This window comes from Prionailurus viverrinus, chromosome A1, assembly GCF_022837055.1.
Source record: "Prionailurus viverrinus isolate Anna chromosome A1, UM_Priviv_1.0, whole genome shotgun sequence".
Classification (NCBI taxonomy): Eukaryota; Metazoa; Chordata; class Mammalia; order Carnivora; family Felidae; genus Prionailurus; species Prionailurus viverrinus.
The window spans coordinates 189,333,049-189,356,051 of NC_062561.1; the positions used below are offsets into that span (position 1 = coordinate 189,333,049).

General features: G+C 46.6%; 1 protein-coding gene across 1 annotated transcript in view; it reads right to left on the reverse strand.

The window, feature by feature from the left end:
* ADRA1B (adrenoceptor alpha 1B) overlaps positions 1 to 10,512 on the reverse strand; it is a 51,856-nt gene extending 41,344 nt beyond the window's left edge. The window contains exon 1 of the mRNA XM_047866248.1: positions 9,564 to 10,512. Coding sequence (XP_047722204.1) covers positions 9,564 to 10,512 — 949 coding nt within the window. The remainder of the gene's footprint in view (positions 1 to 9,563) is intronic.
* Positions 10,513 to 23,003: the final 12,491 nt, after the last annotated feature.

Below are 23,003 nucleotides of genomic sequence, written 5' to 3' on the forward strand. Positions count from 1 at the left end.
GAGCCAAAGCCGGACGCCCAACCGACTGAGCCACCCAGGCGCCCCTGCAATCGCTATTTTACAGAGTCTACTAGGTACCTGTCTTTAGGTATGGAGGATGAGATGCATCAGACCTGGACCCTGTCCTCCAGGGGTTTGTAGCCTGATAGCACTGCCAAAGATGTGCACATCAGTGCTGATCCCCATGGACAGATGTGGCAGGCATCATAAACGAGGGAGGGAGGGAGAGAGGGAGGGAGAGATCACTGCCAGGAAAGGCATGGGGACCAAGAAAGATTCTGTGAGAGGTGTCTACAGAACTAGGGTTTGGGTGGGCAGGATTTGGATATTCAGAGGGTATGGGAAGAGCATTTCTAGTAGAGGGAAACAGTCTGAGCAAATGCACAGGAGGAGGAAGATGCAAGGTGTTTTTGGGAAATGACAACTAATTCTTTTTATAAAAAAATTTTTTTATGTTTTATTTATTTTTGAGAGAGAGAGAGAGAGAGCGAGCAGGGAAGGGCAGAGAGAGGGAGTCATAGCATCCAAAACAGGCTCCAGGCTCTGAGCTGTCAGCACAGAGCCTGATGCGGGGCTTGAACTCACAGACCGCGAGATCATGACCTGAGCCGAAGTCGGACGCTTAGCTGACTGAGCCTGGGAAATGACAACTAATTCTATCTGAGTTATAGAACTCTCCTAATTCTCCCGCTAAACTCATAGTGCTGCTATCTACTCATTCACTTAGCTTTGTGAGCACCTGTGTTAGGCGGAAGGAAAGATGTGGTCACTGCTTACTCTTGTGTACAGTTTGTAAAGGAGAGAGAAGTCGATCAGTCACCAGGTTGCTAGGGAGAGCCATGCCTGCGGTGCTTGGGGTAGATGAACAGCACTTGCTTAGCCTCAGGGGTCCTCTCTTTATTGGACTCTTCAAGGCCCTGGGAGACACCCCAGGAATTTTCCTTATATTGTACGATTTTGTAAAGTTTTCAAAAGTAAGATCTATTAACTGCAATTGATTAGGACTGCTGTCTGTTTCCGCTTTCACTTCTCTCTATCATATTTCCCCTTGCACGGGGAGGCCATGGAGTATAGGGGCCATGAGCATTTTGGGGAGCTACTAAGCAACCCATTCATTTGGGTTGAATGTATATAGTGAATAAATATATGTGGCTTGCAGACTTTTTTTTCTGGATAGCTTGGTCATCACTAGCCACTTACTGCAAGGTGGAAAAACAACTCCTAGAAATACTCTCTTGTTCACGATGCTAACTCACCTGGATATGTGACATCAAGAGGTAGGGCCAGAGTCTGAGCCATGATATGAGAAGTCCTACAGTGTGGGACCTCATGTATGTGGGTGGCAGAGGCGAATCACGTTCTGAAATATATCCAAGTCAGAAACTAAACTATGAAAGAAAATCTTCCAAATTTTGTTTTCCCCAATTTGATAAAAATCTTAAAAAAGTATGTGAAATTACTGGGCTGTCTGGTGGCTCAGTCAGTTGAGCATCCGACTCTTGATTTTGGCTCAAGTCATGATCTCAGGGTTGTGGGATTGGGTCCTGTGTCAGGCTCTGCACTGAGTCTGGAGCTTGCTTAAGATTCTCTCTTTCTGGGGCAACTGGGTGGCTCAGTCAGTTAAGCGTCTGACTTTGGCTCAGGTCATGAACTCGCATTTCATGAGTTTGACCCCTGTGTCGGGCTCTGTGCTGACAGATCAGAACCTGGAGCCTGCTTCGGATTCTGTGTCTCCCTCTCTCTCTGCCCCTCCCCTGCTCGTGCTCTGTCTCTCTCTCAAAAATACATTAAGATTGAAAAAAAAGATTCTTTCTCTGTCCCTCTTCCCAACTCGTGCTCTCTCTCTCTCTCTCAAAAAAAAAAAAAAAAAAGAAAGAAAAAGTATGTGAAATTACCAGTCATAAGCTGTGAGACTGCACAATGTCTGAAGTACCCATAATAAAAGAGAAATTTTGACATCTTGCTAGGGGAAAGACCCAATTATTTTTAGATTTCTTTACTTTTCTCTCTAGGACACGATGCCTCTCAGTTGCTGAGTGATAGGCAGCTACTTGCTTCCTTTCCTCCTTCTCTGAATAGACTTTGGTTTCCCCAACTCCTTTGTGAGGTTCCATAAATCAAAGCTCAGAGCTCCACACTTAGGGTACCCCCGTGATAACTCCTTAGCATTATCTGATTGCCTCCTTGTGAATCCAGGTTCCATCCCTCATCAGCTGCGTGGCCTGAGGCAAATCACTCAACTTCTCTGGCCTTCAGTTTCTTTATCTGTAAAATGGGGACAAAGCAGTGCTCACTTTGTAAGCCTTTGGAGAGGTGTCCATTAGAGAACGCACAGAAGTACCCCTAGCCCAGTGTAGCTCAGGGAGTGTGGCACATGGCAAGATCCAATAAATGGGATGTATTAGTAGTAGTATTATCAGACATGGTCTGGAGCACAGTGACTGTGGAAACATCCTGGAGATATCAGAGAAAGCAATTTCCCAGTGGGCCCAGCTGCCATCAGTTATTTTTATGAGCCACACACACACTCAGGTAAAGGCATTTCCTGCATTACAGACCTGAATAGGCCCAGTTGTGATGGCAATGCAGCTACATGTGCACCTGCTGGCATTTCTGTGGCCTGTTTTGCCCCAGCAGGATTCCGTGCCTCCACAAATGGCCCCCCATCCTGTAGTTACCTGATAAGCATGACCCTTCACACATAATTATTCCCCCCTGCCTGCCCTTCTGCCAGTTCTTTGAATGCCACTGCAAAGGTGAGGCTAACGCATTATCTATCCCCTCCTTCCCTTCTGCTCTCCTTCCCTCCTTTACTGCTTGATTTCTCCCACGAATACGTCTTCTGTCTAATCACCGTGGTATCTTCCATGATTCCAAGACTTTAGGACCCTCACAGTAAAATTTCAAAAAAAATTTTGGTGGGGACGGACGTAGGGCTACCAACTTGTTATTTTGCCAAGTAGGTCATTAAACATACACACACACACACACACACACACATCATCATCATCATCATCATCACTACTTACTACCATCATTCCATCAAAGAAATGCTATTTCAGTGTCCCAAAATAGAAAGGACATAGTCTTTAGAAAAAAAGGACAGTCATTTATTTTGAATACATTTGGAAAAACACAGAATTTTTCTAATTTTTTTCTCATCTTGTCATGAGCCAGTAAAAATTTTATACCCTTCGGCACCAGACCCCAGACAAATGTTCAGGAAGCACTGTAGTAACGACAGGGATAATATAATAAATGCTTATTGAGTGCCAAATTGGAGTCTGATAGACTCTACCATTTACTAGCTGTGTGACCTTGGGCAAATTACCAAACCCCTCTGAACTCTTGTTCCCTAACCTATAAACACAGGGATGATGATGCTTGCTCTGCAGAGGGGTTTGTGAGAATTATGAACAACACAGAGCATTCAGTGTTGGGCAGTGTACTCAATACGTTGAAGAGCTGCTTCTACAGTGCTCATTCTCTTCCTCTTTTCCAGGGAGGCTCTAGTTTAAAGAATTCACTTTCCTTCTCATCAGCCTTCTGCCTTTCTCCATGTGGACTAGCCCAAGGGACTGGGCAGGATTGGAGATGCTTCTGACTGCACTGGGGGAAGCATAACCAAATTTTCCTGGCTCTTCACAGGGTGTTCATTCCAGGGGTTCCCAGGCATGGGTTGGGGGGAACTGGTGCTATGTTGGCTGCATAGAAATCACCTGGGAACTTGTTAAAAATTGAAATTCTCTGCCCCATCATGAGAAATTCTGATACAATAGATGTGTGGTGGAGCTCAAGAATCTAGGCTTTCGGAAAGAGCCCCCATCAGATGTTTCTGATGAATAGTTGGTTAGCTGTTGGTCACAGCTCCCTGCTTTTGGGTTGGGACATTTTGTCTACTCAATACATAAGAGTGTTTGGCAGATCACACCCAGCATGCTGTCCTATGAACCTTGGTGAATGGCGTCTGAGGAAGATCCTAGGAGGAATCCCCTTGACGGTGTTTTGCTGGCATCTCAACAAATGATAACCTCCATCACCCAGAAACATCAGAGTTATTCTAGACATACTTCTTGTTCTCACTAACCTCCTAAATCATATAACAACCCATCCCCAAGTCCTTGAATCTGTCCATTTCTCTCCACCTTCACTGCCCCCAGCCTGGTCTAAATTACCATCAGCTCTCACTGGGATTGTGGCCTCCTACCTGCTCCACCTCTCATTTGTGCTCCATACGGAGGCCTGAGTCATCTTTTCAAGACATAACTCAGATGGTATCTCTTGTCTGCTTCAAACCCTTCAGTAGTGGCCTTAAGATAAAATCTAAAGTCCTTGATGTGGCCTGAAATCCCTGCGTGGCCTGCCCTCTGCCCACACCTCCAGCCCTGACTTGTACCTGGTCCCCCTACTCTCTAAGCTTGCTACTTCCCCACCACTTCCTGCCTTAGGACTCTTGGACATGCTCTTCCTTCTGCCCGGACCCTCTTCTTCTATCTGCTGCCTGTACTGAGTTAGCTCCTCCACACTTTTCAGGTTCTGCCTAAATGTCACTCAGGGACCCTTGTGATATGCTGACTCCTATTATTTACTTCTAATAGCATCTCATCCCTTTACTTTAAGTCACTTGTTGCAATTTGTGTCGTGTTATTTGTGTGCATGTGTTTTTCAAATGGTCTGCGTTCCCCTGTAGAACTAAATTCTATGAGAACATGGAACATAGCTGTTTTGCTCACCACTGTACCTCCAGCACAATATACAGTAGACATCCAATAAATATATACTTATTCAGCAAACGAATGAATGACTAAAGACATAGAGCTAGATTCTCAGATAAAGGGCAAGGTCCCACATTTTCCTCTGGCTGGAGCGATGGACGGTCCAGTGTTGGGAGACCAATATCTTACACGGTGCGGTAGGTATGGAGCAAATCTAGCCCTGAGCTAGGGTGTGGATGCCCTTCCCTAACATTTTCTGGGTGTCTTTTTTGCAGAGGCGAGTGGGGAGTGGAAGAAAGGCAGGGTTTTGTAACAGAAGTATAATACCCAGCTTTTGACATGGCAGCTCTGGAGTTTTAGAGCACATTTGCCATGAGAGCAGATTTGGACTGGGAAGCAAGAAGGCCAGATATCTCCTAGGTGCAGTGGAACAGGTATGTGCCTGTCCTGACAGACCGGGATTCACCCCTTGGCTCTATTGTTTACTTGCTATATGACCTGGGGCAAGAAGGCTAACCTCTCTGAGCTCAGCTCCAGCTCTGAGCTCCTCCCGCCTATTCATCTGTAGAGAGGGAGCAATTACTCTCCCCTGTCAGGGTAGCTGCGCGGATTAATGAGATAATGTCTGTAGAGGGCCTAGCAGAATGTCTGGCATATAGTACATGCTTCATAAAAATAAGATCTCACAAGGTGGTAAACATCCTGCAGGCAGGGGCCATGTAGCACAGAGTAGATGCATTAGGAAGTCTTTATTGATGATTTCATAAATGGTTGAATGTATTTTCCTTTTCCAGAAAGGATTCCCTGCGTGTAAAAATTTCTCCCTCACTTAAACCAATTGCTTTCTTTGTGAGCAACTCAAATCCCTGTGTTTTGAAACCTCAGAGCTGGAGGGTTAGTGTGTATATTTGTGGCGGTGGTCCCGTCCTGAGTCATCTCTGAGACCCTCACCCTCCCCAGTGTTCTTGTGGGAGGCAGGAATTCATCAGCCCCAATTTGAATGAGAGGAGTACAGAAACAAATCAGTGCAGAGAGATTCCTATTTGGTCCCAGTACTATGAGAACACAACTGTTTCTTTGAAATTGACCTTCATTTATTTGGAGGGGAAAGCAGTTAGTTCAATAATGGCTTCCTGGTGCCTTTCAGCATTTTAAAAGACGGAAGAAAGATTTGGAGCGAGGCAAGGTTCCAGTGTTTTCTAAACAACGCACTAAGCCCAGCTACCAGTTGGCTGCCCAGTACTTCCTGCTCGCCTCCCCCCCGCCCCCCAATGTATCCCCACAAGGCAATGCACATCCCTCAGTAGCCCAGCCACTTCTCAAGACCCTGGCCAGGTCTTCCCTAGGTAGGTGGGAGCTAGCCTTCATTATAATGCCTGGGAGCCGAAGATTCCTTGGACATCTTGCACATGGCCTACTGCGTAGAAATGCTACTATATTATATTCCAATTATTTCCTGTCCCTCCAAGGCCCGATTCCAGGGCCTGAATAAAGAGGTCCTTGTCTGGTGGCGTCCATCTCTGCTCCCTAGTAAGGAAAAGCTGGTCCCTGGCCCAAGTTGGCCTGAGGCCACAGGGGAATGGTGGGGAAGAGGTAGGGAGGGTGTTACAGGTGGGGAGAACTCCACAGGAGACGAGAGACCCAGCCCTGCGGGCAGCCCAGTCCTGCTCCCAAAAATAAAAATAAGTGAGGAAGGAAAACAAATGGGGCCCCTGACCAGGACCCTGCAGAGGGCATGACTATTTTCCCTCCTTCCCAGGAGGGATCCCAACCCTTCTCTCCCACAGAGAAGACAAACACAGCTATGGAAATCTCATGCCATCCAGGCACCTGGAAGTCTGTTGCTAATTGCAAGTTACTCCTACCTGCACTTCTCTGTTTGCCGATGATTGTCTTCCCCTAGATCTGCTTTCTCTCCTTGTGAGTGAAAAGCATTTCATGGAAAATTTCGAATTTGGAACCTTCTTCAGATTCCAGAAGAGTTATTGTTCTACATCATGCTTATTTTGTTTGGGTGTTATTTGAACTCAGAGGAAGTAGAAACCCACATCTTCATGTTGCTGGGATGTTCTTCTTAAATTATTAAAAACATGCTGATAAAGCACCTTTTCTGTTTGAAGCTCTTGAGTACTTTTCAGAGTCCATCCCAACCAAGGCCTGGAGTCCATATTTCTTACCTGCCAAGGGTTGGGCAGCCAGGGGAGAGGAGGTGGGTGAAGTAGCTTAGGGACCGCACACCAGGAGATCTCCGGGAGATAGTGGCAGGGATGTGCAGAAAGGTTTCATGGCAAGGAGAGGAGAAACAAGCTCTGAGGGCAAGCCATGGAATCCAGGGTTAAGGCCTCAGAAGGTCATAAACAGAAAGGGAGGACAGGTGGGGATAGTGTGAATGACATGAAACCGAGGATGAGTTTAAAGAGCAGGACCCACAGAGAAGTCACATCATCCTGCACCACCACGTGTCTGGGGAAGGGCTAAGCTTTGTCGAGTTTAAACCTTGGTGTCTAGGATGCTGGAGCCTGAAGGGAACTGACTGATCCCCTGGCCAGTGATTCTCAAAGCCTGGTCTGTGGACCGCCTCTTCAGAATCACCTGGTGGGCTGGTTAAACATGAGGATTCCCGAGACCTATCTGATGTACTGAATCAAATTCTCTGTGGGTTATATCTAAGAAGCTGAATGCTTATCAAGTTCCACAGATGATTGTGATCTTTATTAAAGTTTGAGAGCCCTTGATTTAGTCCAACCCTCTTGTTCCCTGAAAGTGAGATCTGAAGCCCAGAGATGTAAAACAAGCCTAGGATAACAGAGCTGATTGATGGCAAAGCTCACATTAGAAATCTATTGCTCTTGAACCCCAGCGCAGTGCTCTTTCCATTTCAGCATGTGGGCAGCCTCTTCACCTATTTGGACCTGTTTCTCTTGCCCCCTAAAGTGAAAGCTTGCACCTTTGATCCATTCCCTGCATCCTGCTGGGGCCTTCTCCTTCCTGAGGATGCTCTGGTCCTAGTCTCTATAGGTTGGGGGGCAGAGGCAGAAAGAAGAAAGAAGGACTCAGTTCTCTTCTGAGCCTTTAGTCACAGGTGTGGGATGGTCAAATGAGTAGAGAAAGAGAAAACACAGCTGTAGCTGAGGGACAACCGGGATCTGTTTGTAGTACTAAGCTGACTTTCACTGAGATTTTGCTGTGCACCAGACACCGTGTTAAGTCCTTTCCATGCATTAGTGCAAACCCCATGGAGCAAATAGTAATTAGCCCTATTTTGCAGATGGAGAAACTGAGGCTTACAGGTGAGTGTTCATTTGCCCAAGGTCACATAGCTAATACATGACCAAATCACTTCCGTGTACAACCATGATCCAAAGCAGTGTGAACTATTACTCACTTTAACCCAACAAGCCTGCAAAAGGACCCCAAGACCTTGGGGGAAAAAAAAAAAGCTTCTCTGCAGTGAGATGTGACCACTCCTGGGAGGGGGGTGGGGTGGAGTACAGCTTCAAACGCTTTCCACGTAATGCACTAAAATTATTTCTGAAAGGCATTAACTTGCAAGCCTGCCTTGGAAATGACAACATGGAGAGTAGGTTAAACAGGTTTTTTTCTTCATCTTTGAAAAATGGAAACTCCTAATCTCAATTTGCTTTCTTTCCATTTGCCCCTTTCTCTTAAAAGCAGTGTGCCTTCAGAATTTTAGTTGTTTGAGGGATTATGTTCAGTTCTAATTGAGCCCTGGGTGTGATTGCAGGCGTATATATGGTTGTGGCACTTAGCAGCCGTTACCTCTTCTGATATCATGGCACATGACTTTGCAATGATCACCTCCCTCCATTCATTTTCCGGAGTGTCTCCCAGGGACAGGAGAGGAACCCAAAGCAGGTCAGTGCCTTAGAGAAGGGACAAGTGTTTCCCAAACCATGTGGACAGCATGTCACAGTACCTTCCTGTAGATTTACCTCCTAACCAGACCTTGTCTTCTTGGGAAAAAATCAGGAAGCTTTTTGAACAACTTAGACCATTAAACAAAAGAAGATGGACATATTTTTATAGGAGAGGAAGAACTCAGTTTCATCCTAGCAGGATTTGGTGTCTGGTAGCTGAAGGTGAGGGACCACTGTAATTTAAATCTGGGTATTCCATGAATCACCAGAGTTAGAACATTTCTGGGTAAAAACTGAAAACATGTGACCCTCTGGGTGTCTTCCTTCTCTTTCAAATCTCAATCTTTAGTAACTCAAAGGCTGGATGGGGCCGTGCAGCTGTTAAAAGGCCCTTATTAACTCGTAATGAAGGGAGTGCATTGAGGTAATAGCAAGTGGTAAAGGGAAGAGGGGAAAACGCAACCTCTGCAAAGCTCATGGGGAGCGTGGGTCTCTGCAAGAGCCCTGGAAATGCTGAATGAAAACTGCCTTTCTGCGTACGAGCCGCCTGCCTGCTTCCCAAATGCCGCGTCTGCGGTAACTACAAACTATTTTGTATGCTGCATTAGTGACGCTGCCTTAGCCCGCACATCATTACTACTGAGATAACGCTGGTGTGATGTTCAAGTCCAGTGTCCTTTTTAATTATTAAACCGATGCTGTTGAATGAGTCATTCCACATACCAGATTTTCCTCCTGTGGTTCTATTTCAAGAGACTAGCGCCTTACTTAGTGTGTTCCACTAACACCTGAGTTGGTTCTTAGCCAGCTACCCAATCTGCAAAGCCTTTGCAGAACAAACAGTATTCCCCAGGCTCCAAACACACAGGCTGCATAAAAAACAAACCCCACGAAAAACTTTACAGTAAGCTCGTCAGTAAACCCCAGATCTGAAAACGCCCTGTTCCCCGTCCGCGAGTCCCCAACTTACCAAGCGGCAGAGCGATGAAGAAGGGTAGCCAGCACAAGATGAACATACCGACCACAATGCCCAAGGTCTTGGCTGCTTTCTTTTCCCTGGAGAACTTAAAAAGTTTGACAGCTATGGAACTCCTGGGGTTGTGGCCCTTGGCCTTGGTACTGCTGAGGGTGTCCTCATGAAAGTTCTTGGAGTGGATCCTCAGGGTCAGCTCCTTGGAGTTGGACATCTCCTTCATGACTCCGGCCTCCAGGTTCTTGGTGGTCCTCTTGGCAACGATGTACACGCGACAGTACATGACCAGAATGACCGCCAGAGGGATGTAGAAGGAGCCCAGGGAGGAGAAGAGGGCGTAGAAAGGTTCTTCAGTGACCCCACATTCCTTGTCATCATTGGGCGCGGGCTCCTTCCACCCAAGGAGAGGCCCGATGGAGATGACTGTGGACAAGACCCAGACGCTGAGGAGCGCCAAGATGGCCTTCCTCCGGGTGACCAGCGTGGGGTACTGCAGAGAGTAGCGCACCCCAATGTAGCGATCGATAGAGATGGCGCACAGGCTCAGAATGGAGGCCGTGCAGCACAGGACGTCCACGGCGGCCCAGATGTCACAGAAGACCCGTCCCAGCACCCAGTAGCCGAGCACCTCCAGGGCGGCCGAGAAGGGCAGCACGGTGAAACTCAGCAGCAGGTCTGCAATGGCCAGGTTGACGATGAAGTAGTTGGTGGGCGTCCGCAGGTGACGGTTGCAGGCCACCGACAGGATGACCACGATGTTGCCCACGATGGCAAAGAGGATGAAGGCGCCCAGCACCAGGCCCACGGAGATGGCCCTGGTGATGTCCAGCTGGGGCAGTGTGGAGTTGCTAGAGGTCTGGTTGGGGCCAGTGAAGTTGGCATTTTTCAACTCTCCCCAGTGGGCAGGTGCTGATGTGTTGTGGCCGGTGTCCAGATCGGGATTCATTTTAGAGTCGGCCCTCCATAGCCTGGGGTGAGCGGGGCTGGAAGGGCTGCGGCCGAGCTCCTCAGCTGCCCTGCAACTTTGCTTCGCCCGCGGTCTTCTTCCCAGAGGCGCCCTCCCGGCGAGGACTCATCTCCCCCCCGGGCAGCCCAGCCCCGGCGGCGCGTCTCCTGCCTGCACCGAGCCGCCCGCTCGCCTGGCTGTCAGAGGGAGGCGGAGGAGAGAGGGGCCGAGGCGGCAGCTCCAAGTTTAATGGTCCACGTCAGGCGCGCCGGGCCGGCCAGGCGGGGAGCGGCGCGGGAGGGGCGGCGGGCAGGGGGGCGCCCGGCCCGGCTCGGCCCGGCCGGCGGCGGGTGTGCGGGCAGCGGCGCCCAGCGCAGCCAGCGCCGAGGAGGGTCTGCTCGCAACCAGCCGCCTCTGGGCTGACTGCACGGCGGTGACATCAGGCGGGGGAGCCCGGCGCCCTGACTCCGCGCGGCACTAGGGGGCAATGCGGGTCCGGCGAAGGCGCCCGCAGCCCCGACGCCGCCACCCTGGGCAGCCCTGGGCCGGCCGCGCTCCCCGCCACCCTCCCCCACCGACCTACGCGAGCCAAGGGATGGGAGGGGGAGGAAGGGTGACCTGAGCTTGGGGAGCCCCGTCCCCCACCCTGAGGTGGCCCGCTGGGATTCTTGCCCCTCCTGTTCACCCTTGGGTCTCAAAAGTGGCGTGGGGTGCTTACCGCTCCTGGGGGAGGGGGCGTCTGGAATCAGCACCCAGATTTAGGGGGATAGGCAACTTGTGTGGAGCCTGAAAGAAGAATTGCCAGGTTAGGCAGCAGGTGAGAGGGTCTTGAGTGGGATCTGAGACCAACCCCCAGCCTTTACCTCCCTGGTAAGCCCAGAGGCTTCTCTTCGTTCATTCGTTTGTTCACTCACTCACTCACTCACTTGTTCATTCAACAAATTGTTAACCGGGTACCCACTGCCTGCGCTGGGGACATAGCAATTGAAGCAAGTGGACAAAGACCCCTGCCCTCCAGGAGCTTCATTCTACTGGGAGGAGACAGACAATAAACAAATAAGCAAATTGCGAGGTGTGTCTTATGTTGACAAGTGTAACAGAAGATAAAGCAAGGAGGGGAAATGGAATGGGGTGTGTGTGTGTGTGTGTGTGTGTGTGTGTGTGTTGTGGGGGCGGGTATTTGAAATTATAAATGGGTTCCCTGGATGTCACTGAAGTGATGTTGGAGTCAAGACCTGAAAGAAATGAGGAACAAGCCAATGGGCTATTTGGGGGTGAGGGTGAGGGTGATGGTGGTGGTGGCAGCATCAAGAGACCTCCAGACATCTGAGGAAGGGACTTGGGAAATCCAGATTATTTATTGATTTTTTTCCTTTTCTGTCTGATATCCATGTTGGACAGTTATAGGGATACACTTCCAAAGGTGGGCATATGGTGCTTAGGAGAGAAGAAATGTGCTGAGGGAGAGCCTTACTTTGGTTAACATTTTTTCGACACTTGTTATGTCCCAGACAGTATGCTAAGTACATTTTGCATTTTCTGATAATCATAAGAAAGAAGGGCTGTTCTCATCATCATTTCCATTTTGTGGAAGGGACAAGGTACAGTGAAGTTCAGCTCTGCCCAAGTCCACATAGCCATCATGGAGAGGAGCTAGGAATTGAACTCAACTCTACAGGTCTGTTGCGAGTTGAGCGCTTAGCAGCTGTGTCACCCTTTTCCCCTGAAAGCACTGTAGGGGGTGGATTTATTTCCCTAGATTTATTGAGAAATAATTGACATAGCATTGTGTGAGTTTAAGGTATCCAATGTGTTGAATTGATGTACTTAGATATTGCAAAATGATTATCATCATAGTATTAGCAAAGATCTTCATCATGTCCCATAAATACCATTTCTTTCTTGCAATGAGGACATTTAAGATCTACTTTCATAGCAACTTTCAAATATATAATATAGCATTATTAACTATAATTACCATGGTGTACCTTAGATCCCCAGAACTTACTCATTTTATAACTGGAAGTTCATACCCTTTGATCAACATCTTCCCATTCTGCTATCCCCAGCCCCTGACAATCACCACTCAACTCTGTTTCTATCAGTCTGGCTTTTAGATTCCACATATAAGTGATATCATAGTATTTGTCTCTCTCTGTCTATCTTACTTCACTTAGCATAATGCCTCAAGTTTCATCCATGTTGTAGCAATGGCAGGATTTCCTTCTTTCTCTTGACTGAATAATATTCCATTGTGCATGTGTACTCTGTATTTTGTATTCATCCACCAGTTGATGGACACTTAGATGGTTTCCATCCTTGGCTAATGTGAATAATGCTGCATGAACATGGAGGTGCAGGTAGCTCTTTGAGGTCCTATTTTCCTCCTCCTCCTCCTCTTCTCCTTCTCCTTCTCCTTCTCCTCCTTCTCCTTCTCCTTCTCCTTCTCCTTCTCCTTCTACTTCTTCCTCTTCCTCTTCCTCTTCTTCTTCTTCTTCTTCCTCTTCTTCCTCTTCTTCTTCCATGTTTATTTATTTTTGAGTGAAAGAGAGAGTGTGAGCTGAGGAGGGGCAGAGAGAGAGGGAGACAGAGGATCTGAAGCAGGCTCTGGGCTGTTGGCACAGACACCAAGGTGGGGCTCAAACTCACAAACTATGAGGTCATGACCTGAAGTCGGATGCTTAACTGCCTGAGCCACCCAGGTGCCCCAAGATCCTATTTTCATTTGCTGTGGATATATATCCAGGAGTGAAATTGCTGGATCATGTGGTAGTTCTATTTTTAATTTGGGGGGGAACCTCCATATTGTTTTTCAAAGTGACTCTACCAATTTACATTTGAGGCAGGGAGTGGATTGATTGTTGTAGAGAGAGCTATTTCCCAAGTAGAAAATTTTGAGATCTGAGTGACTAGTACTATAAGGGAACTCACATTTATTGAGCTCCTACTGAGAGCCAAGCATTTACTTGTTTTTGTTTATTCTTCACAACAATCCTTTGAGACTGGCGTAACCATTGTCCATTGAGAGATAAGAAAACTGTGGTTCCAAGAGATTTGGTGCATTCCTGAGGTCATGTGGCTAGTAGACATGTGGCAGAGCAAAGTAGTGATAGCTATAGATTGAAAAGTAAAGTTTGATGCCATCGTTTACTCTCGTCCAGAAGCTTGAACCTAGGGCTTCCCACTGTCTACCTTTGATAATCATTAAAACCTGATATTCAGGGGTGGGGAGCCAGAAGAATGCTCAGGGTGATTTACATTTAAGTCCTCAACCTAAAGGTAGCATCTTAACCTCTTTTTTTATTTTATAAACATGTAATAAAAATATATAAATACATATATGTATGTATTTGGGGAGCAGGGGGTTAACGCACACCTATCCAAGGTTTTAATCTAAGGCTTTAATCGTCTCCTCCCACCAAAATGCAGAGATTCTCACATGCACAAAATACACGGTTTCAAGAGGTTCCCTGAAATTAAGAAATGTGTGGTAGGGGCAACCCTGAAAACAGACTTTTTCCCCCCTATTTCAATTAAATTTGCTGAAGTGGGTATCTGAAGATTCTAAAAATCTGAGAAACACAGGTTTAAGGTGATTTAGCTCTTCAAGAGCTATCAGAACTTGTCCTTGCCCATCTTCCCATTGTGGTGGTCTAGGAGGCAGAGGGAATTGGTAAACTCCCGTAGATAGTCATGTGCCGAGCTGGTTATCAAACTCCAGTTCCCCAGCCCACAGAACAGTGTTCCTTCCTCTGCCCCAAAGGGAAGCCACACATGATATCCACTCATGACTTGGTTCAGGTATCAGAATGTGGAAGAGATTATTGAGCCAGATCAAAAGGTTCAAAATCTGTGCATATTTCAGACATGATGTCATATACCGGTGTCTTTCACGAAGTCAAAACAAACATCCCACCCAAAGGCAAACAGGTAGGTAGGTATTAGTCTTAAAAGCAGCCATGTACCAGGACCCCACTAAGTAACCTTTGCTAATGGTCCTTTCCTTGCTGCTCCTCCCCTCCCTTCACAGGAGATACCTCTTAACCCCTCTGGCTGATATCTGACCCACAGAATTGACCATTTGTTTAGGTGTCATGAGGATACAGGCTATATTTCATTTTCTCGGTACTCTCTGGGGCAAAGCCAAGCATAGAGCTCTGACTCACTCGAGGCTTGGGGAAGAAGAACCTTTTCATTATCCATCTGATTACATTACAAACCTCTGATGTCGCAAGCTCCCATTTTTCTGAGCCCTCTAGGAGAAGCTGCCATTGAGTTTGACCTGTGGGGAGACCAAGGCTATACAAGGTTCTGAGATCAGCTTAGAGACTCTATGGGAGGAGACCTCTCACCTGTGACCAGGCAGTTTTACATGGTACTCCCTCTCTAATTCTCTACAGTTTTCTTTTCTTTTCTTCTTTTTTTAAAAAATTTACATGTTTGTTTATTTTTTGAGAGAGAGACAAAGAGCAAGCAGGGGAGGAGCACAGAGAGAGGGAGACAGAATCTGAAGCAAGCTTCAGGCTCCGAGCTGTCAGCACAGAGCCAGATGTGGGGCTCGAACCCATGAGATGTGAGATCATGTCCTGAGCCAAAGTCGAATGCTTAACCAACTGAGCCACCCAGGCACCCCTCTCTCTGTAGTTTTCAACTCAACCATCCACGTATGGGAACATCTGCTCTGTGTAGGGCACCATGCTAGGTGCTGTGTGCAAATCAAAGATGAATTAAATCAAGCAAGCGATAACCTAGCACTGAGCTAGGTGCTGTGAGAGAGGATGATTTGGTAAAGCACCCCTCAGAGAGTACCTGCTGTGTGCCAGGCACTGTGCAAGGCACTCCACGTGCATTTACTCAAATCTTCACAACAATGCAAGGCAAGAATTGTCCCCATTTTTCAAGCCAGGAAACTGAAGTTCAGAGAGGTTCATTCACTGAGTAAGCAGCATTGGTATTCGAAGCATTGTTGTCTGGCTCCAAAGCTTGCATCCTTCTCTCTGCACCAGACTGATTAAAAAAAAAGAAAGAAAAGAAAAAGAAAAAGTGGCAGAAGGCTCAGTGTTAGCCCTGAAGGACATTACAACAGAAAACAGAATGTGATCAGGGTCCTGAGCAAAGCAGAGGTCAGGGAAGGGATGGCAAGGCAGAGCTCTCCAGGGCAGAGGGCTCTGCGGAGGGACTCCTTAGTTCAGGCTTCCTGGTCTCCAAGGCCAGCACTTGGTCTGCTGAGGATTTGAGAGCCGACTTGGATTCTAACCCTGCTTCCCTCATTTAACAGCTATTAATATGACCTTGGGCAAGATAATAAAGTGAACTCTAGCATCAGATAGACCCGGGGTATGTCCCAGTTCCCATAATTTATTAGCTGTGTGTCCTCGGGCAAGTCACTTAATCACTCTGAGCCCTAGTTTCCTCATCTGTGAAATGAAGGTCATGATAGTCCCTAATTCAGACAGGGCTGAGGTGAGGATTAAATGTGATAATGGGTGTAAAGTGCCTAGCACCTAGTAAGAGTAATATCAGCCAAGATTATTAAGGGCTTTCTAGGTTCTAGCCATGGTGCCCCAAATGCCTTCTATACATCATCTGATTTAATCCTGATAATGATATTATGAGGTGGACGCTATTACTATTGACATTAATTAGACGAGGAAATTGAGTCTCAGAATAGCCGCCCCAGGCCGCAGGGCTAGCAGGTTAATACAACGCACCCGTTTTTAGCACTGGCTAAAAATGAAAAAGAATTGGAGGAGTGAGGTAGACTTGGGTCTCCAGGACTTGGAGGAGAAGTTTTGCCCCTGCTGTGGCCCAGATGGGAGAAATGAGAAGTACCATTTGTTCTGGGCAGGGGACACTGGCTGTAGCAGAAGCACTTCCTCTGCCTCCAAAGGCAACGGGTCAGAGGCTCCCAGGAGGGAGAGATTTCAGCTCCTGCCCTGGCCCTCCCGGGCACACCTGTCCTCTCTGGTAATTACAGTTTGTCAGTCTTTGGTGTGGGTTCCCCTAGCCCAGAAATTCTCGTGGCACAGCATTTCCTGGGAAGGTAGAGAGAGCTCAGTAGCAGCCCTTTGCAGCAGGCTGGTGAAGGTTAGTTGCCAAGTCATATCCAGGGGCTGTATTCACATCACGTGCTCCAGGAGAGCCCAGGAACCCTGAGTTGGGGGCTGGGGCGTGAGGGCACAGGGGGTGCCAGAAGGTGGAATGTGACCACCTGCTGACTCTGGAACCAGGGAACCCTTCTTTCTTATGCCCCAGCAACTCCTCTGGTGGGACAGGTAAACAGGTGCTGCAGACTTGAAGGTGAGGGAGCATGTGTGCTGTTTTCTCAAACGACTCTGCCTGTCCCTTCGTGGCTTTGGGCTTTGCCCATCCTTTTGCCCAGGAATCTGTGGTGGTCCCAGAATTTCTCCAGAAAGAGGCTTTAGGTTGCAATCTGATTTGAAGGTGGGTGGCGGCTGTGTTTGTGCTGTGCTGTCCACAAGACTGATGCCATTGTCCACAACAAAGACCGAGGGCAGGGAGTTGATGGAGGTTTTACTGGCGCTAACGCTCTCCCAAGCTGCCTCTGTATTGCCACTGCCAGGATTTACTTTCTAACCACATTTGTTAAAACCATCAAAGGTTAACGCAAAATATCACAAAACAAAATTTATGGCAATAGGCTCCTTACCGCTGACTTTTCAAGTCACTGGCCCCTCTGGGCTCTTCTACAACAGAAGTTAGGATCACCAACTTCTGGAATGTCAGATTCAAAAGGACCCTAAAGATCATCTAGTCCGGGGGTCAGCAAACTACAGCCGGTGGAACAAATCCAGCCTGCCTGTTTTTGTAAATAAAGTTTTATTGGAACACAGCCACATTCATTCCCTTATGTTTTGTCTGTGGGTACTTTCATGTTACATTGACAGAATTGAGTAGCTGCAACAGGTAAAATATTTGCTCTCTGACCCTTTATAGAAAATGTTTGCTGACCCTTGATCTACTTCAACACTGTTATTTTACACGTGGGAGCATGAAGTCCCAGAAAGGGGAAGGGATTTACTAAGACAGAGCCAGGTTTAGTAGCCCAGAGATTTTACTCCATCCCCATGACTTTTTTTTTTTTTTTTTTTTTTTTGCGACTGTTTCTGCAGCCTGACACAGGCTCTGAGCTTGAATCTCAGCTTTAGCTGAAAAGAGTGTGATCTTGGGCAAGCATGTAACCTCTTGCAGCCTCCATTTTTTTCATCTGAGACCTGGGGATATTGCTTCCTATTTCTTGAGATAATGCACATATTAGATGGTTTGAGACTTAAAGGAACTATGGTCTGTAAAGTTTAAGATGGGACCTGCTCATAAAAAACACAACCAAAAACATCTGCTATTATTATTGATGTCCTCTGTGATTTTATATGTATTAATCTTATCCCCGTCACCTCCCCTGCCAAATTTCATAAAGAAAAGGGCTACCCCTTACCACTGGTTCTTTAACGTCTCGGGCCCTAGACCTTGTTGAGGATCTCCTGAGAGCTGTGGACATGTTGCTTTACTCCACACTTTTCCTGAATCCCTTATAGGAGCGTTCTCAGCGCCGAGTTCCTGACAGGGCCCTTTTCCAACTGATCTCCACACTGTTACTTCTTACTTTTGTTTGCTGAGCCTCTCTCCCACTCAATCTCACTGTGACTTCTTTCACTCTTGGGCAACAGAACTAACCCAGGGTTTTACTTTTCATCAAGGAGCAAAACTTGAACTGAGTAAAATGAGTAGACACTGACCTTATCCTGTCTTCCCAGAGCTCATGGTCTAAGATGAATAATGGGAATGTGTATCTAACGATGCACAGAGAATTGTGTTTGACATTGAACATGAATGTGAGTTAAATAAGGAAACAAATAAATACATGACATAGGTCTCCATTCTTCTCCTCTTTTGTGCTGTTTGAACCAAAGCATCCAACCTTTTTTGGGGGATTTTCACTTGCGGTGACCACCAAGTTCAGAAAGGTCTAAAGGAAGTGGTGAGAACATTTTTCCTTGGGGGCATCTAAAAATTGTATCTGGTATTAGAGCTCAGCTTTAGAAAGGACAGACCCGGCCCCTGGGGAGCAAGGCAAGAATGTGATGTCAGAGGGCGATTTCTGCCTTCCACTTCCATTTTCTGACAGAGGTGGCAGTGTGGGGCCCAGGGGTGAGGTGGGCATATTTAGGTTAGAGGTGTGGCATCACTATGGGTTCCATGGGCATGGCAAAGGAGAGATGAGTGTAAGAAAGAGACAGTTTTCTTTGCCTATCTCTGCCATGTACTGAAGAATGCCGGGACAGGAAATGCCCAGCGTTTCTTAGCTATTTACTGGACGCCTAAGTGACAAATTTGGAAGGTTGCCTCAGGAGTCCTGAAAAGATGAAGGGAGAAAGAGGAAGGACCTTCTTTTTGTTTTTGTTTTTTCCTTTTGTGGGACTGCTCTAGTAAGTGCTTGTGAGTAGGGTATGGGGAAGATTTTGTAGAAACTTCTAGATGGGAACCACATGGTATGGATTGCAAGTTTCTGGAGGGGCTTCCAAATATCTTCCAGCCCTTTGGAGTGCTATCCATTTTAAGGTAAACATTGCCTTCTTCCTATGGCCCTATTTTAATTAACCATGAATACAGTTCTGTACCAAGCATGTGCCAAGCTAATTCACAAGCATCATCTCATTTAATTCTCCAAACAACACTTTTGGGGAAGACATTGTTGGCTCCAATTTACAGATGAGAAAACTGAGGATAAGAGACACAATAAACTTGCTTCAGATTGCTCAGAGATGGGATTAGATCAGAGGCAGTTTGACTCAGAGTTGGTATTTTTCACCTCCCAGATAACCCAAATTTAGCTGCAGGCTGACCTCACTGCTAAGCAAAACTACAGGAGTTTCTGGGCAAACCTCCATGGGCCAGGGACATAGATCTAGAGAGGCAGAAGACTTCTGGGCCATGTGTTACCACACAATACAAGCACGGGCCCTCTTCTGGGGTTGGATTTAAGGACTACATCTCTCCTAACTCCTTGGGAATCTCAAGTGAGCTCGAGCTTGAGTCTTAATTCTTCCAAGTGAAAGGGCGGGAAACCTGATTTAATCATTGTCTTTAAGGACTGAGAAAGTTATGTTATTGATCCCATGATGGCAACCAACTGTTGGTGAAAGAGAGAGAGAGAGAGAGAGAGAGAGAGAATATATAGATGTTAAAGAGCATGATAGATGCCAGTTAAACCTCAGGAAGTAGCTTATTTTATTTTATATTTTTTATAATAATTGGTTTTTTGTGGGGGCGCCTGAGTGGCTCAGTGACATCTGACTTTGGTTCAGGTCATGATCTTGTGGTTTGTGAGTTAAAGCCCTGCGTCAGGCTCTGTGCTGACAGCTCAGAGCCTGGAGCCTGCTTCAGATTCTGTGTCTCCCTCTCTCTCTGCCCCTCCCCTGCTTGTGCTCTGTCTCTGTCTCAAAAATAAACAAACATTAAAATTTTTTTAAAAATAATCTTTTTTTTTTTTTTAATTTGAGAGAGAGAGAGTAGGAGAGAGGGGCAGGGTGGGGGGGCAGTGAGAGAGAGAATCTTCAGCATGCTCCATGGAGCTCAGTACAGAGCCCGATGTGGGACTTGATCCTACGATCCTGGGAACAAGACATGAGCCAAAATCAAGAGTCAGACACTCGACCAACTGAGCCACCCAGATGCCCCTCAAGGAGTAGCTTATTAAACATCAGATCAAATTCTAGTTTTTGCCACTTCTTAGCTTTGTGACCTTGGGCAAAGTTACTCCATTTATTTAAGCTTCCATCTGTTTATCTGTAAAATGGGGGTTTTAATAGTCTTTACCCTATCAAGTTATTATAAGGATTAAATGAGACTTTGGCATCTAGAAAACTCCCAATCAATATTAGTTATTGTTGATATTTTGTGTCATCTTAAAAAAAAAAAAAAACACCAGATCTCTCAGTACCCGAAGTATTTAGGTACAGATTTTCCTAGCTGATCTCTCAGTGATACTTTCAAACCATCATTTGCCAATTGCTGTAACTGATTCCTTTTTGTTTCTTTTCTGATACACATCGCATTGAACAAACAGTGGCTGGAAAAGTCACAATAATGTAAATAACAGTAGCTATCACTTGTTGAGAAATTACTGTATGGTAGGCTTGTGTTACGGGCTTTACATGCCCCATCTCACCTTAGCACAAGAAGCCTATCAGGTGGGTGGAAATATTGTATCTGGCCTTTGAGATGCAGCTTCTGGAAGTAACTGTACCACACCCAGAACAGGGCTTGCTGGAAATATTTCTTCATGCAGAGAACTCCTGGAGATGTTGGAGACTAAGCCAGAGAGGGTATTGGTGGGCTCGGGGAGTGGGGAGTGGCAGGCCATTGGCCCCATGAGCTTGCTGTGCAGAAGGAAAGGGAATCAGCTTGCCAGCAGGCAGGACAGCAGGCTCTTGGCCTATAATTCTTGGCCACTGATACAATTAGTGTCAACAGGAATTTTCCTTGTGTATCAGACCGAAGAGGTTCATAGGCTATAAACCAACGCATCAGAGGCTGACCATTTGTGCCCTAGAAAGGCAGGGAAGGAAGGGGGACCCATATGAACCTCCACCTGCCCTCGATACTGCAGAAAGGACCAGATCCATGAGAAAGGGAAGAAGAGAAGGTGGGAAGAGGGCCGGAAACAAACTCCAGTGAATACATATTTTCAATTAAATCTCGGCGTTTGAGTGGAGCAGTGGAAAGGAGAAAAAAAAAAAAAAAGTTATCGTTCTAGAGCTGTTTTCTCTCAAATGAAGCTGGAGAACTTGTCCTTAAAACAGCTGGACCAGTTCCAGGTATAAAATTTCATACTTTTATTGACAATTGAAAACTTTAGAAATGTTCTTTTGCTTAGTCTGGGGACTGCCCAATTTACCCCTTCCTGCTGCTGCTCTGTTGGAAGTCTAGAAATTTCGAAAGGAAGAAATATGGAGCCACAGAGCAGGCAAAGGTTTGCCTAGACAGCCAGTGATGCTCAAGCTTTACTGGGCTTGAGTCATCTAGAGTGAGCCTTCAAATGCAGATTCCTGGGTCCCAGCCCCAGATATTTTGATCCAGTAGGTGTGAAGTGAGGTCCTGGATGAATAAAGAACATTCCTTACCCTTAAGGGTCTTTATGGGGAGTGGGTCTTAAACTAGCATTTAATGACAGTGTGGTAATTAACACTTCAGTACCTAGTTGCTTGCTGCCCAAATGTTGTAACCACGAGTGCTAGGAGTTTAAATTAGACTGTATAATGCACTTTGTATTGGGTCTGACGTATAGTAAGACCACTCAGTAATGTTAGTTCTTCTTCCTTCTAAGAGAGGAAGAGATTTTCCGTGGCTCAGTAGGCTAGGTGGTCTCCACTGAGTACGGGTACCCTCTTTTGGGCTCTAGGGAGCAGATTGAACTTGTGAAGAAAGTTTTTCTTAAAAAAATTTTTTTTAATGTTTATTTTTGAGAGAGAGAGAGAGAGAGAGAGAGAGAAAACATGTGTGGGGGAGAGGCAAAGAGAAAGGTAGTGGACACAGAATCTGAAGCAGGATCCAGGCTCTGAGCTATCAGCACAGAGCCGGACACAGGACTCAAATCCACGAACTGTGAGATCATGACCTCAGCTGAAGTCGGACGCTTAACTGACTGAGCCACCTAGGTGCCCCTGAAGAAAATTTTCTCAACCCCATAAGCATACCCATTTGCATTCAGAATGGACATCTATTTAGAAACAATTATCCTCTTTGTATTCAAGCTGATCCCAGCTAGAACACAGTTGATCTGCCTGCTGGATGCACACAGAAGAAGGGAGACATTCAGAAACAGAGCTGGAAGGGCCTGGAAAGGTTGTATGGCACTGCCCTCATTTCACAGATGAGGAAACCAAGGCCAGACAAATGATGTGACTGTGGTCGCTCAGAGCTAGAACCAGGACTGAGTCCTCTAATGTCTAGCCCAATACTCTTTAAAAATAAATCTACTTAATATAACTATATATTATTTGTATTATTTAATCACTAAACAGAAGGAAATAGTTTTTTAAAAAAATTATCGGAGTGAATTGTTCTTATGGTAAAACTATGGGAAGGTACAGAAGACCAAAGGGAAATCACCCTTTATTCCACTGTCCAGAGAGAACCTCACTGCAGGTGTACTGGCAAATGTTTTCTAGACTTCACACTCACACACACACATGCATGTGCCGGTGTGCACACACATGCCCCCCGCCCCACACATCCATGCATGCATGCACAACTGAGTGCATCTTGTGTGGGCCCCTAGCCTCTGTTCAACTTCTGCCCTGTACCCAGAGCTGTCCTGAGCTCCCCACCTCCCAGACCCAGACTTACACTCCCCTACGGCTCTAGAGGTGGAGACCCTGACCCTGTCAGAGCGAATGAGAGCTCGAGGACCCTCTTGGCACAGGATTTGAAGATGAGAGGATTGAGGTTTGGTGCAGGGTGTGGAGGTG